The sequence below is a fragment of the Oryzias latipes genome, chromosome 8, assembly GCF_002234675.1.
Source record: "Oryzias latipes chromosome 8, ASM223467v1".
NCBI classification, from domain to species: Eukaryota; Metazoa; Chordata; class Actinopteri; order Beloniformes; family Adrianichthyidae; genus Oryzias; species Oryzias latipes.
Window position 1 is genome coordinate 15,126,677 of NC_019866.2, and position 14,216 is coordinate 15,140,892.

At 36.6% G+C, this 14,216-nt stretch overlaps 3 protein-coding genes across 3 annotated transcripts; 1 reads left to right on the forward strand and 2 right to left on the reverse strand.

The window, feature by feature from the left end:
- Positions 1-827: 827 nt before the first annotated feature.
- LOC111947772 lies at positions 828-4,587 on the reverse strand. Its single transcript, XM_023957667.1, has 2 exons — positions 3,363-4,587; positions 828-935 (listed from the first exon to the last, which is right to left on the reverse strand). Exon 1 carries the CDS (start codon positions 4,452-4,454, stop codon positions 3,450-3,452), a length of 1,005 nt encoding a protein of 334 aa, XP_023813435.1. The 5' UTR covers positions 4,455-4,587; the 3' UTR covers positions 828-935; positions 3,363-3,449.
- Positions 4,588-7,051: 2,464 nt separating this feature from the next.
- LOC111947773 lies at positions 7,052-9,922 on the reverse strand. The gene is made up of 4 exons (XM_023957668.1): positions 9,719-9,922; positions 9,492-9,605; positions 8,463-8,670; positions 7,052-8,098 (listed from the first exon to the last, which is right to left on the reverse strand). Exons 1-4 carry the CDS (start codon positions 9,892-9,894, stop codon positions 7,637-7,639), a joined length of 960 nt encoding a protein of 319 aa, XP_023813436.1. The 5' UTR covers positions 9,895-9,922; the 3' UTR covers positions 7,052-7,636.
- On the forward strand, positions 9,896-13,012 carry LOC105358482 (coiled-coil domain-containing protein 106-like). The gene is made up of 4 exons (XM_023957670.1): positions 9,896-10,376; positions 10,839-10,982; positions 11,098-11,382; positions 12,012-13,012. Exons 1-4 carry the CDS (start codon positions 10,250-10,252, stop codon positions 12,329-12,331), a joined length of 876 nt encoding a protein of 291 aa, XP_023813438.1. The 5' UTR covers positions 9,896-10,249; the 3' UTR covers positions 12,332-13,012.
- Positions 13,013-14,216: the final 1,204 nt, after the last annotated feature.

Here is a 14,216-nt window from a genome sequence, read left to right on the forward strand (position 1 = left end):
CCAGGTGTAGGAGCAGGAGCAAAGGCGAGGTAAACGGTCAGGAACTGGAGCACGGATGAGGCAACTGGAGTCTGGAAGCACTCCCACTCCCCAGGAGGGGAGAGGAAAAGAGGGACAATACATGAATCGCACTGCACCAAACAGAGGCATGGAGAACTAAATGATAAATTATGATCAAGAATAGAGGAGAGGAAGGGTAGAAGTAAAAAAGGAAAGAGGACAGAACCCCAGTGTACCATAGTTGTATAATATTTCTCTAATAAGTTCATCATACCCCCTGTTGAGACATGGCAAGGCCCATGACTCAAAATTGCTGCCCATTTGTACATGGATTTTGGTAAAATAGGTTTACCTTCTGTGCTGACATAAAGACCTTGTTCCAACTTTGCTCCCTTTTTCAACCATAAATCTTTTTCTTGTTTCGGTGCACTGTGTTGCATTTCCTTTAAAACATCAGCGGTTGCATCTGCAGTCACATTTGTGCATATTTCTACATCTTTTGTTGCAGCTTGCTTTGCTGTTGCATCTGCAAAGGCATTTCCTTTAGAAATATCATCTGTTTTTCGTGTGTGTCCCTCGCATTTACATATTGCCACTTTAGATGGTAACATTACAGCAGTCAATAATTCTTTCAGTAAGTCTACATGCGTTACTGGTTTTCCTGTTGACGTTTTAAACCCTCTGTTCTTCCACTGTTGACAAAACAAATGCACTGTAGCAAACGCATATTGGCTATCAGTATAGATCGTAACTGGCTTATCTTTAAACAGTTTGCATGCTTCAGTTAAGGCTGTCAACTCTGCTGATTGTGCTGAGTAATTTCCAGGCAGGGGTCCTGCCTTCAAAACCTTATCTTGAGTTACAACAGCAAAACCCACTTTGTTTCTGCCTGTTTCATCTTTCTTTGCTGACCCATCAACAAAAACTATTTCCCCCTCAGTTAGTGGTACATCTGATAAGTCTGGTCTCGGCTTGTAAACTAAAGTTGTTTCTTGTAAGCAATTGTGAGGTTCTCCATCTTCTGGTGTAGGCATCAGCGTAGCTGGATTCAATGTAGTACACCTTTCAACAGTCAGGTGAGGCTGTGAAACTAATGTAGCTAAACATGATAAGTGTCTTGCTGGTGATAAAAATGTCATTTTAGTTTGTAATAGTAAAACTGAAACTGCATGCGGCACATACAGAGTAAGCTTGTGGAAAAGCACTACTTCAGCTGAGCTTTCCACTGCCATTGCTGCTGCTATCACTGCTTGAACACAAGGAGGTGTTGCTCTTGCTACAGGATCTAATTTTGAAGAATAAAATGCCACAGGTCTCTGTTTATCTCCATATTTTTGTAACAAAACAGATGTCATAAATCCATCTCTACAGTCTACAGTTTGACTGAAAGGTTTACTGTAATCTGGAAGAGCTAACACTGTTGTTCTGGCTAATGCTTGTTTTAATTCACAAAATGCTTTTACACCTTGTTCTGTCCATTTAATTTTATCATAAGCTGCCATAGGTGCTTCATAAATCAATTCTTGTAGTGGGGCTGCTATTTCAGCATAGTTTGGAATCCACATGCGACAGTAATTACATAACCCTAAAAATGACATCATTTGTTTCTTTGTTAAGAGTTGTGGTGCTGATAAAATCGCCACTTTTCTGTCTTCATTTAATTTTCTACCCTGAGATGTTAAAGTATGGCCTAAATATTTAACTTGTGGGGTCCATAGCTGTAATTTATCTTTGTTTACTTTGTTTCCAGTCTCTGCCAAATAAGTCAATAAAGCTATGGTGTCTTTTTTACAAAACTCCTGTGAGGTTGATGCTATGAGAATGTCATCTACATAAGTTATGATTTGACTTTTCATAGGTGGCTCAAATCCCGCTAAACAGTTTGAAATAGCATCAGAAAAAATGGTAGGACTTTCTGCATAGCCCTGAGGTAGTCTTGTATAAGTGTACTTCTTTCCTTCAAAAGTAAATGCAAACCAATATTGACTATCTGGGTGTAAGGGGACTGAAAAAAATGCATTACTTAGATCGATTACTGAAAACCATTCTGCTCTTGGATCTAAGGTATTTAACAAAGTGTGTGGATCTGGTACATTAGGTGCTCTTTGTACAACTGCATCATTTACTGGTCTCAGATCTTGAACCATCCTCCAAGATGTAGAAGGAGGAGCCTTTTTAACTGGGAAAATTGGTGTGTTACAAGGTGACTCTGGGCACTGTACTAACACTCCTGCTTTGTACAGTTCATCTATCACAGGCCTTATTCCCTCTTTTGCATCATCCTTTAAAGGATATTGTTTTTTCCGTGGAGTATATTCTGTCTTCCCTCTAATGACCACTGGTGGGCAACCTTTAATTAACCCTACATCTGCTGGCCCTTTAGTCCAAAGTGACTGTGGAAGATCTTTAAGAGAATCTTCCTCTTCCTCTGTCAACATAATTTTCACTCAGCTTCTTCTGTCAGTCAGATGCACATTAGCCTGTGTAATCACTACCCAGTTTAATGCAATCTTTTTAAACTTAGTTTCAGGATTGGTAGAAATCCCAGTTTCCGGATCAGTCTGCCAGTTCAAAGTATAAGTCACTTCCTGCACATGTTCTTTCATTTCTTCACATTTTTCTCGTGAAGCTTTAGTACAAGAAATAAATGGAACTGCATCTGCCATTTGTTTCCAACTTGTCACTCTTTCTGTATACATTAAATTTTTTGCTTCTGGTGTAACTGTCACAGTACAGAAACTAGTTTCATCTTTCCAATAAAAATCATTTATTGTACATTTTTGAAAACCTAGTTTACTCACTGCTTCATCATATCTCCTGTCAGGGCCAGGAGACTTTTTGCATCTTAACATGACATACAGATTTTCTGGAGACATAAAATCTGCATGGGGTGACACTCTGGCTTTTGCTTTTTCCATTAAGTTTTTTGCAGTCTGTCCAAGATCAGTTTTCGGTAGATCTAAAGTCCAATAATAGTATGGTTCACCTCTGCCTTCTAGCACACAGATGTCTGTATCTGGGCAACGTCGTGCTTGCATCCCCCCTTCTCTGGTGGGGTAAATTCCTAACTTTAATCTTATCATGACATCTCTCCCTAAAAGATTAAAAGGACAGTTTGGTGCTAAAACCACAGGAATGCTTGTTGTTTCATTAGTGTCAGGATTTTCAAAACAAACTGGTTTACTCAAATGTTTAGTTTCAATTTGACCATCTGCAGATCTCATTTGTATTGTTTTATTTGACTTAGGAAAATCATTGTAATGACTTTTTATCACAGTTCTACAAGCCCCTGAGTCACAAAGAAAAACAAACGGTTGTCCCTGAACATAAAGAGTTATTTCTGGCTTTTCCATAAGACAAACTTCAGTGAGATCTAAAAATTCATCACAAATTGGTTGAATTTCTGGTTCAGATTCATTGTTAATCTTGACATTACTTCTACCATCTAGTCAATCTGATTTCTTTCTTTCGGGACAATCTCTCAACCAATGATCTCTCTGTCCACAAATCCAACATCCATCATCAACCTGCTCTGACCCTCTGTTGCTACTTTCTCTAAACCTTCCTCTAAAACTTCCTTTAAAATTTCCTTTTCCACGACCACGCCCTTGGCCACGTCCACGATTTCTTCCTCTGTTCATGTTCCTTCCAAAAAACACATCACTACTTTCCTCCTGCCAAAATGTATCTACACTTTGATTTCTAACTTTCTTCTTATTCACCATCACCTTTTCTGCATGAACAGCAAAATTCATAAACTGTTGTAGTGCTCCTGTAGGTAGATCAATGTAATGCTTCCTTATCCAGTCTGCAATCTCTGGTCTCATAGCTTGCAGTAAGGCTTGTTTCAGCTGCTGTCTATAGGCACCATCATCATTATCATCATCTCTGAGTCCACTGTTAGCTTTAAAAACTTCTTCAAATCTGACTCTAAAATCAGACACTAACTCTCCATCTTTTTGTTTAGTTTGACCAATCTTTCCATAGTCAGGTCTCATTGGAAAGGCTTCTCTAATTCTTTGTCCTAAAAGTGTAAGACTTTGAATTAACTCTTGACTGTTATGTGGAAGAGGTCTGGGTGGATCGTCATCATTCATAGGATTCCAATTTCCCTTTACTTTTGCCCAGTCTGCTTTCATAGCAGTCATCCATGCTTGCTGACATTCAATGCCATTCAGATGATAAGCTCTCTGAACTTCCATCATTTGCTCATGAAAATCCTGTGGATTTTCCCTGTGAGAGATAACTCCCTCTACTGCCTTCTTAACATCCTCCACTGTCCAGGTCCTAAACACAAGAAGTGTAGGTCTCTGGCCATCTTCTCCAGCTCTAGGATTGGGCACTTCAATCATTGGAAATGTCTCAGCAAGTTCAGATGACCCTCCAGCTTCTTCCAAACCAACCCGCATAGTTTTACTCCATTCAAGTTTTTTCCCTATTCCTCTTAACGTCATTTTTTCTTTTTCTGGTTTATTTAAATCAGTCAGTGGTGGGTAAAGACCCGTCAAGGAAGGAGCAGTTGGCCCCTCATAGGGAGGGGGTGAGAAAACAGCTGGATTCTCTTCCCCCCCTTCTTCATCACGTCCCTGCTCACCCTGCAGCTCAGCTGCAGCCTGCTGCAGGGGTCTTGGTCTTATCACAACTGATTCATCATCCTCTTTTTTAGCAATCAGACATGCTTCCCTAGTTTTACTTTTCTGAATGCCATTCTTTCTTTTTGTTGCTTCATTTAACCACAGTTTAGCACAAATTAATTCTTCACTACTTTTTGTTTCTTTTTTATTTTTTATTTTGTTTTTAATTTGTAACCTTTGAACTAATTCAGTACATGCCTGTACTCCAAGATTCCCCTTAAAATTGTAGTTTTTATCCCATTTTCTCAAGAACGTAGTTGAGCCTGGATGAGCTCTTTCCATGTATTTTGAATCCCCTGTTAATTCTACTTTTCTATTTGAATTCCCCATTTGTTTTTTTTGTTTTTTTTATTTTTTTATTATTTACGTTAGTCACAGAGTGTGATCAGAACCAACAGAGAATGCCTCTCAGGACCGAATTTCACTCCCCGTGCAACAAGCTTCTAGGTCAGACCTATTGTCTGATCCGGTCACACGTTTAGGGTCCTCCCAGGAGCAAAACACGTTTTAGACTCTGGGTTCCTTTCACCTAAAGCCAAATGAGATGAAATCTTGTTCTATTTCAACAAGCAGCCTTGTGTTAACACCGCAAGGTTTCCAGCTGCTCACTGTTTCGAACAAGTTCACTCCTTTCACACAGGCACACACATTCACACCAAAGAAAACTTTTTATTTTTATTTATTTTTAAATTTTAATAGGCCTTTTAGGGACTTGAACCCTCTAACGCGTTTTAGGCTGCAGGACTCGAACCTACACCTTTATACAGAATTCTGGACTTTTCCGGGACTTTAAACCCACACGTGTTTTAGGCAACAGGACTTGAACCTGTCCCTCAGAATTCTGGGCCACTTCGGGGACTCGAACCCCTGTAAAAGCGCTTTACTTGCCTTGTTGCTGTGGTCTGACTGGTTCACGGATAACGTCAATCCGGACCCAGGGATCAGACCAGTCGATTGGCCGGCGTAGAATTCACTACGACGGACTTTCCTCCGCAGACCTAGTCTCACGGGCTGTCGACAGACTTCAATCGGCATGGTCCTCCCCCCAAGGACGCAGATATGTTGTCATCCGGCTCGAAGGACCAAAGAATGTCAGATAAATGCATCTAAACATTAAAGAAAAACACAATTAGAAATAATAGACCACAGCAAGAATCAAGTTTCTCATGCACGAGGGAGAAGAAGCCAGTGTGACAGAAGACAACCAACACGCTGCTCTTCTCAAAGGTCTGCCTCTCCCTGTGCACCTTTTATTAAGAACACAAGAAGGAGGTAACAGTTTCAGGACAAAGAGAAAAAGTTCATTAGGGGGTGTTGTATAATGACCCATTTGGTGGATTCTAACTTCAAAGTGTGTCGTAAACCCCCCTCTCTTCCTTGCTGGGATGAGAAGCAGATGAACAAACACACAACTGTTTTCAGAAGAGGTAAAAAGGTCAATCTAAGTTAACATTTAAAGAAATACATTTAAACAATGATAATAATAAAACAAATTCCTTCACAGTATGTCCACCTATGTTCAATGTTTCTCAATAGTTCAACCAAGTTATTGTTGATTAAAATCTTTTATATGGTTAAAGACCCTGTATTTCTTTATTTTCCTTACTTTCTTTTCAAACATACAGTTAAAAAATACTAGAAAAAGCAGAAGGAACAATAAAAATAGGATTACACAGCAAAACAAAGAACAAACAAAACAAAAAAATAGAAATGCCTTGGGTTGCCTTGGCTCTATAGGTTTTTTTTAACATTATCCAAGTCCTTATAATGACATTATTTTTGTTAGTCATTTTCTTTCATCTTTTTTGACCAACATCAAATGTATTTCCTCCCCTACTTTTTTCCCATTTCTGCTGTGTTGGCAATTCTGGGTAACACTTTATAATAAGATTCCTTAACAAGCTTTGTTAACGCATTAATAAGCATTATAATAGAAATTTTAGGGTGTTAGTAAGACATTTATTAGTACAATAAGTCTAATAAGGTTTATTAAAGTACTTAGTTAACACATTTACAAGCATTATTATTAGGATGTTTTTAAGATGCTAATGATTCATTTATTGACATTATAGATGCCTAACAAATCTGTCAGTGTTAATAAGCTTAATAACATTTATTAACAACCTTTGTTAACAAATTAAGAAGTATTATTTTTGTTTGGGGTTCTAGTAAGACATTTATTAGCATTATAGATGTCTCATACTAACCTTAGTGTTAATATGCTTAATAGGTTTGATTAGCTAACTTCACTTCCATTAGCTAACTTCCATTATCAATGTGCAAGATGCTAGTAAGATATTTATTAGCATTATAGATGTCTTGCAAATACCTGATAGTGTTAATAAGATTCATTAATATCTAAAGTCAGACTATTGTCTTCAAAGTCCACATTACTAAACTGCTTAAGAGCTTAACAAACGTATTAACTAACTTTGTTAGCAGTTTATTGAATGTTTTGCAGCACCTCAACTAAAGTGTGACCAAAGTCCACATTACTAAACTGCTTATAAGCTTAACAAACGTATTAACTAACTTTGTTAGCAGTTTATTGAATGTTTTGCAGCACCTCAACTAAAGTGTGACCAAAGTCCACATTACTAAACTGCTTATAAGCTTAACAAACGTATTAACTAACTTTGTTAGCAGTTTATTGAATGTTTTGCAGCACCTCAACTAAAGTGTGACCAAAGTCCACATTACTAAACTGCTTATAAGCTTAACAAACGTATTAACTAACTTTGTTAGCAGTTTATTGAATGTTTTGCAGCACCTCAACTAAGGTGTCGGATGTTTTTACCACAAACAACCACAAAGCATAAAGCTTGTAAAAAGAACTTTATAACATTAAAACAGACTAAACATACAAAAATCTTTCTGTAAAAGAAATATAAAAATGAATTCAGTCACAATTTCAAACTACGGTAAATAAATAAGGCATCGAGAAATAAAGCCAGATTGTTTTGACAATCAATTTTTAAGTCTAACTGAAGTAAATCAGTGAATCACTTGTACTTTTTTTTTATATCATGAAGTAACCTTCCAAGGATGCCATTACTGTGTTTTTTAGCTAGCCACTCGTTCCACTCAATCACACACAGGTGCTCTTGTAAAAGGTTTTCGGTTCGATTTCCTCGAAGCCTCCATACTTTTTCTTTGTATGTCCGCCATGCCCTTTCAAGGTGTTGTGTGTGAGCACCAGTGTGTGCATCTACGTATGTCTGACTGTGATTGACAGTGTAGTGTTTGTATCCAAGTGCTTGGAGCACACGGTATGCTCGCCATTCATCACTAATGATAGTAGATCCAGGTTTTACATGGTGTGCAATTAGAGGCACAAGTTCTGTGCGACTTCTTTTTTCAACAAGTCGCAGAACTGGCTTTCCACTCCTCTGGCCACGAACTCCCAGCATGCCAAAAACCCATTTCTTCCTCTTCCATGCTCCTGACAGTCTTCCTCTTCCATACTGTTTGAATGAATAGAGAAGGAAAAAAATAATTTAAGTACGGTTTATACAAATGCCTGGCTTATGATTTTTTTAAAAAGAAAAACAGAACATAACTAACTATTCAGGAATAAATATTGAGATATTCAGTATATGCACAGATTTACTCAATAAGGAATTGTTAGTCCTAATTTTTATTGCTCACTTATTATTAAAAGATTAAGATAGTGTTCTGTGATCCATGGAATATGCTCAGGGGATATAAGGACACTGCTCAAATTGATCCAAATTCAACATTTTTGAAACTTTTGAAACAATATGGTAAGTTAACAAGTTTGACTGACACACACACTTAATTACACATTAAATAATGCATTGCCTTTACCTTTCTTTTATGTCTGAAGTGACTCTCATCAATGACAACAAATTCATGTTGTCCACCAATGATTTGTCCATTTCTTAATCTCATTCGTTCCACGGCCGTTGTGCAGACCTCACGTATTTTTTTTGCCATCTTGGTGAGTGTGGCTGAACTTGCTGCGATGTCATCCTCTATCATGTCTATCTGTCGTAGACGCAAACCTTGGGAAAACCTAAGGACAGACAAAACAATTTTTCTCAACTCATGCCCCGAGTAAAGAAACACGGGATAAAATGGTATCAAATCAAGCTACAATAAATCAATAAATTCATTGAAAAAAAAAGTAACTATGAAATTTTTACTTAATGGCCCTTGAAAGGCTCCATACTAAGCCACATCAAGATGTAATAAGGGCCAAAACCATGTGAATCCTCGAGAAGCAAATCGGATTAAAACTAAGTTTAACCTATAAAATTTCAACAAATTTAGCTCTAACCAGCATTGTGATGCTTATTTTATTATTTTACATAGCATAGGCTTAGACAAGTTTCATTTCTTGGTAAATTTGTCCAACTTTCAAAAGTAATGCACTGTCAAAGTGAAAGTAAAACAGTTAGATTTATATGTAAAATGTACTTAAATAATTTTGATCTGTCAAATAATTTAAGTTTTTATCTTTACCAGGTGCTAGTTGTGAAACAGAGATACATATGTCATCACGTTGAGCACGTCTGGAAATACGATTTTCTTTTTCCCTCCAGTTTTTGTTTTTTTATGCGGTTATACAGACTTCAGAAGTAAGTCTTCCATGAAATATGCTATGGTGGATACAAATAACCATGGTATCTGTTGCTTTTTTTTCCTCTGAGTTTAACAACAGTGAAGCTGTACAGCTTAAACAAAATAATTGTATTTAAATTGCTATAGATTACAAGTGAGATCTAACTGGCCGAAAGGAAAATTACAAGTACATAGCCACTAGTTGTAGGTATACAGTACCACCTTGTGAATGGTGTATATGCAGAGTAGAGAGTCACATGATAGACTACATACCTAAATATGAACTGCATCCAGTCAAAAAGGGATATTTTAGAACGCTGGAACAGAGACTTGTATCTTATGGACTTTACACTGTTTCTTCCTCTATGTGCGGCCCGCTGACATGTCCTGCAGAATAAAAAAATATACACAAAAAATCGGTATTCATCATAATCACATTTTTGTTAATTTGTAATAACTATAGTTCTCATTGATTGCATTTCAAGAAGAACCTAACTTACCAAGTGTAATGATCTTTGGTCTTCCATTTCTTCAACTTCATTCTCCTTAAGCAGATGCTGCATTTCATTTTCTGCCTTAGAAGCTTGTTTTTCTGCATCCATTTAATTAGTTTAAGGGTTTTTCTTTTGGATCTGCCCTCAAAAATTAGCTTCCGTAATTTTTTTACCAATGTCATTTTTTTCTTTCAAGAATTTTACAACTGATTTAAATTTTCTGGCTTCTCCCTCCAAAATGCCTGCACTTGCTGATCAAATCAACGTCAACGTATCGCCACTACCGTAAGAGCTCTAGGAAACATGCAGTGAAATTAAACTTTACTAACCTGTTGGCAGTTCACATTAACATAGTGCGCTTGCGCAATTTTCAGAGTTCTACAGTTTGGTACTCTGATCTGTATTTTTTTTAAATAACCTTTATTGAACCCTCTGATCGGTCACTGCTTTGGTAGATGTAAGGTCCTTTTGCGCATGCGCAGAGTGATAAGGTCGCCGTTAGAGTTTGGGGTGCTACATCTTCTTTAACTAGCCACCATGTCTTTGCCACATGCTAAAAGCAGCAGCATAATTAATACTCGCTCTAGAGTAAGAACGGAGTTAACCAACCCGGAACAGAAGAAAAGAAAAAGGAAGCAAATGGACCATGCTAGTAGTGAACCTGGTAAGTTACTTAACTTTTTTTTTTCAACTCTTAGTCTTTCCCCAAGTTTCACACATTCACGTAAATTCTCAAACAAGGTCATCCTTCTAACTTCAGATGCAAAAATCAGGAGTTGCGATATCTAATTCATGCTTGAGTACTTCCGCGAAAAAAGGAAAGGAGTCCTGGCGCGTGCAGGCAACAGCTGGGGGGGGGGGGGGGGGGTCAGTCACCTCTTGCATGGAGCTTCAGAGAAGCCTCATTCGTGTATAAAAGGTTTGTTAGTTACATAGTCATTAAGTTTACTTTTTAGAGATATGATGAACTTAAAATAGTAAAATAAAGTCGTTTTTTCCACTCCTGACATTGCACCAAATTAAGAGGACTTTATTTTTCTGTCAAGTAAAAAATGTTCATAATAAATGGCTTGCTACAATCATTGATATACATTTTAAATAACAGTTTGCTATTCTTCTGACACAGATCAAGGTACAATGTCACCAACTGCACAGCTTTCATTAAAAAAACAGCAGCAAGAGATACAGCTGCTGAAGCAAAAACTGCTGAGTCAGCAGGAAGTTATTGAAGAGCTTTCAACAGAAAGAGACTTACTAAAAGAACAGCTAAGTATGTCTAAGCAACACTTGATTGTACTGGCATTGTTGTGATTTCTCTTTGGGATAGTAAAATATTAAAAATAACAAATGTGTTCAATTGTTACATCAATATATTTGTTTTGCAGCACAACAGCCTCCTCAGCCATCATCAAGTGTTGTTGCACTGCGTGGGAAACGGGACAAAACACCTCACATGCAGTCAAGTTCTTCAGAGTCAAGCAGTACTTCGATATCGAGTGACTCATCATTTGATTCTTCATCTGACTATTCTTCTTCTGACGAAACTACAAAGAAGAAGAAAAGGAAGAAGAAGAACAAGAAGAAGAAAACAAAAATAATGAAAAAACACAAGAAAACAGACAGGGCTGGGGAAAAGACACACAACAAAGCTTACAGAGATGTCAAGAGAGGTAATTACAAATATTGAACTTTTTAAAAAATACAAGAAGTTTTTCGCTTCTTTGTAAAATATTTGCAATTTTCTGTTCCTTAACAGAAAGGCAACAACACAAAGTGAAATTAATTCTCTTTATTATGTATTTGATGCATAATTATGTTGGGTATGCAGACTTTAGCCCTTTTTTTAAAAGAATTAGTCATCAGTTTAACTTTAACACAAAAACCTCTGAACTTTTGCCAGCAAAAGGTTGTGGGTGTGGCCGACTTGAGTTGTGGATTACTCTTTCGTGTACATTAGGCAAAACAATGTGCAACTTGCCATTTTAGTGGTACAAATAGTTTTGTGGCCTGGAGAAATTGGAAAATGTTCAGACATGCATCAGTTTAATAGTAAACCAAACACTTCAGGCACATTTTGATATAACATTGAAAGAGAGTGGGAAAACCACAAAAAATTATTTTAGATAATATTTCATATTCAAGAAAAGAAAAATGTTATGATAAGTAGTCTTTGGTAGGGGGGTCTGTCTAGCTTATTTTTTAGATGATTTAGAAAAACCGGATACAAATAAAAAACAATAACAAAAGAATGAATGAATGTTTTGCATAACTATTAAAAATTGCCTTTTTTATGTTTCAGCTCGTGATCCAGATGACATTGTGGAGAGGTACACCAAAGTTTTAAAGGCGTTTAAAAAAGGACTCACCATGTCCGGAGCTTTCCAAAAAGTGGGGGTGGACCGAAACACAATAGTCAACAACGCTCCAGTTGCAGAACTTGCCATCGCAGACCAAAACAAATTCTCAGAGCTAAAAAACTGTCACTTGCCCAATGACAAGCTGAGTGATTTCATCAAGTCTTGCATCGAAGAAATAAAAGTCAATTCAGAAATTGGAGAAAAAATCAAACAACTAAAAGCTAATGGGCAGTTACTGCCCATAGGCAAGGGCAGGTTTTGAAAAGTTGTTTGTAAACATCTGTTAGTTTCGAAGAGTTCAGAAAAGGTTTAAGTTTTTCTCACTTGTTATAATGTTCTTTATTTAAAGTTTGAAAGTGATTTCATTTAGTTTATATTACAGCATGTTTGAAAATGTGTAGATTGTTTTTATTGTTACAGAATCTTTTTTTTAATATTTCAGTTGCCATGTTATATATAAAGTTCTTTTTACAAGCTTTATGCTTTGTGGTTGTTTGTGGTAAAAACATCCGACACCTTAGTTGAGGTGCTGCAAGACATTCAATAAACTGCTAACAAAGTTAGTTAATACGTTTGTTAAGCTTATAAGCAGTTTAGTAATGTGGACTTTGGTCACACTTTAGTTGAGGTGCTGCAAAACATTCAATAAACTGCTAACAAAGTTAGTTAATACGTTTGTTAAGCTTATAAGCAGTTTAGTAATGTGGACTTTGGTCACACTTTAGTTGAGGTGCTGCAAAACATTCAATAAACTGCTAACAAAGTTAGTTAATACGTTTGTTAAGCTTATAAGCAGTTTAGTAATGTGGACTTTGGTCACACTTTAGTTGAGGTGCTGCAAAACATTCAATAAACTGCTAACAAAGTTAGTTAATACGTTTGTTAAGCTCATAAGCAGTTTAGTAATGTGGACTTTGAAGACAATAGTCTGACTTTAGATATTAATGAATCTTATTAACACTATCAGGTATTTGCAAGACATCTATAATGCTAATAAATATCTTACTAGCATCTTGCACATTGATAATGGAAGTTAGCTAATGGAAGTGAAGTTAGCTAATCAAACCTATTAAGCATATTAACACTAAGGTTAGTATGAGACATCTATAATGCTAATAAATGTCTTACTAGAACCCCAAACAAAAATAATACTTCTTAATTTGTTAACAAAGGTTGTTAATAAATGTTATTAAGCTTATTAACACTGACAGATTTGTTAGGCATCTATAATGTCAATAAATGAATCATTAGCATCTTAAAAACATCCTAATAATAATGCTTGTAAATGTGTTAACTAAGTACTTTAATAAACCTTATTAGACTTATTGTACTAATAAATGTCTTACTAACACCCTAAAATTTCTATTATAATGCTTATTAATGCGTTAACAAAGCTTGTTAAGGAATCTTATTATAAAGTGTTACCCAATTCTGTTTTGTACCATTGTCCTGTGATTGTTTTCTTGCCGGTGGCTATAGGAAATATTTGACTAAATATCTGTCATTTTTGAGTACATTTTCTGATATATTGCCCAGATACAGAAATAAGCATCTCTTGGTATATTGTAGCCCAGGACCTTGGTTATAATCTGGTGAATATTCTTTCAAAAGGGACTAGCTTTGGGGCAAGACCAAAAAATATGGGAATGATCTACGTTTATGTCTCCACATTTTCTGCAACATAGCTGGGGCACCGAAGTGTGCTTCTTTGTGATTTTTTCCAACAATCTAGTCTACGTATTTCTGATGAAGTGGATGTATTCTGTGTTTGCCAAATTTGAAGCCAGTCATCATCTGACATATTTATATCCAGTTCCCTTTCCCATTTATTTTATTTATTTATTTTTTTTTTTAACTTGTCCTGTCCAACAGCTAGGCAAACAGATGAGAGCTGAGGGCCTCTTGTGTTGGACATATTTTATTTTAACAAGAGGGGTTATTCATCTTCAGACAAACCAAAGGTATGTCTGAATAAACCCCTTTTGTAATTGAGGCCAAACTTTATTAATTTCAATCATGTTTGAAAATCTTTGGTGTTGGACCGGACGGAAAAGGAAAGAGGGGAAGAAGAGAGAGGGACGTTAGAGAGAGGGGGGGTAGGAGGGTGATAATAGGAGGGGAAGGTGGGTAAGACCATGAAGCAGCAT

Excerpts from the sequence above, each read along its gene's own strand:
- LOC111947772 (XM_023957667.1), bottom strand. The coding sequence starts at position 4,454 with ATGACGTTAAGAGGAATAGGGAAAAAACTTGAATGGAGTAAAACTATG.
- LOC111947773 (XM_023957668.1), bottom strand. The coding sequence starts at position 9,894 with ATGACATTGGTAAAAAAATTACGGAAGCTAATTTTTGAGGGCAGATCC. Across the intron at positions 9,606-9,718 it reads ACCAAAGATCATTACACTTG|GACATGTCAGCGGGCCGCAC; the intron begins GTAAGTTAGGTT and ends TTTATTCTGCAG. Across the intron at positions 8,099-8,462 it reads ACTTCAGACATAAAAGAAAG|TATGGAAGAGGAAGACTGTC; the intron begins GTAAAGGCAATG and ends TCATTCAAACAG.
- LOC105358482 (XM_023957670.1), top strand. The coding sequence starts at position 10,250 with ATGTCTTTGCCACATGCTAAAAGCAGCAGCATAATTAATACTCGCTCT. Across the intron at positions 10,983-11,097 it reads CTTACTAAAAGAACAGCTAA|CACAACAGCCTCCTCAGCCA; the intron begins GTATGTCTAAGC and ends TTTGTTTTGCAG. Across the intron at positions 11,383-12,011 it reads TTACAGAGATGTCAAGAGAG|CTCGTGATCCAGATGACATT; the intron begins GTAATTACAAAT and ends TTTATGTTTCAG.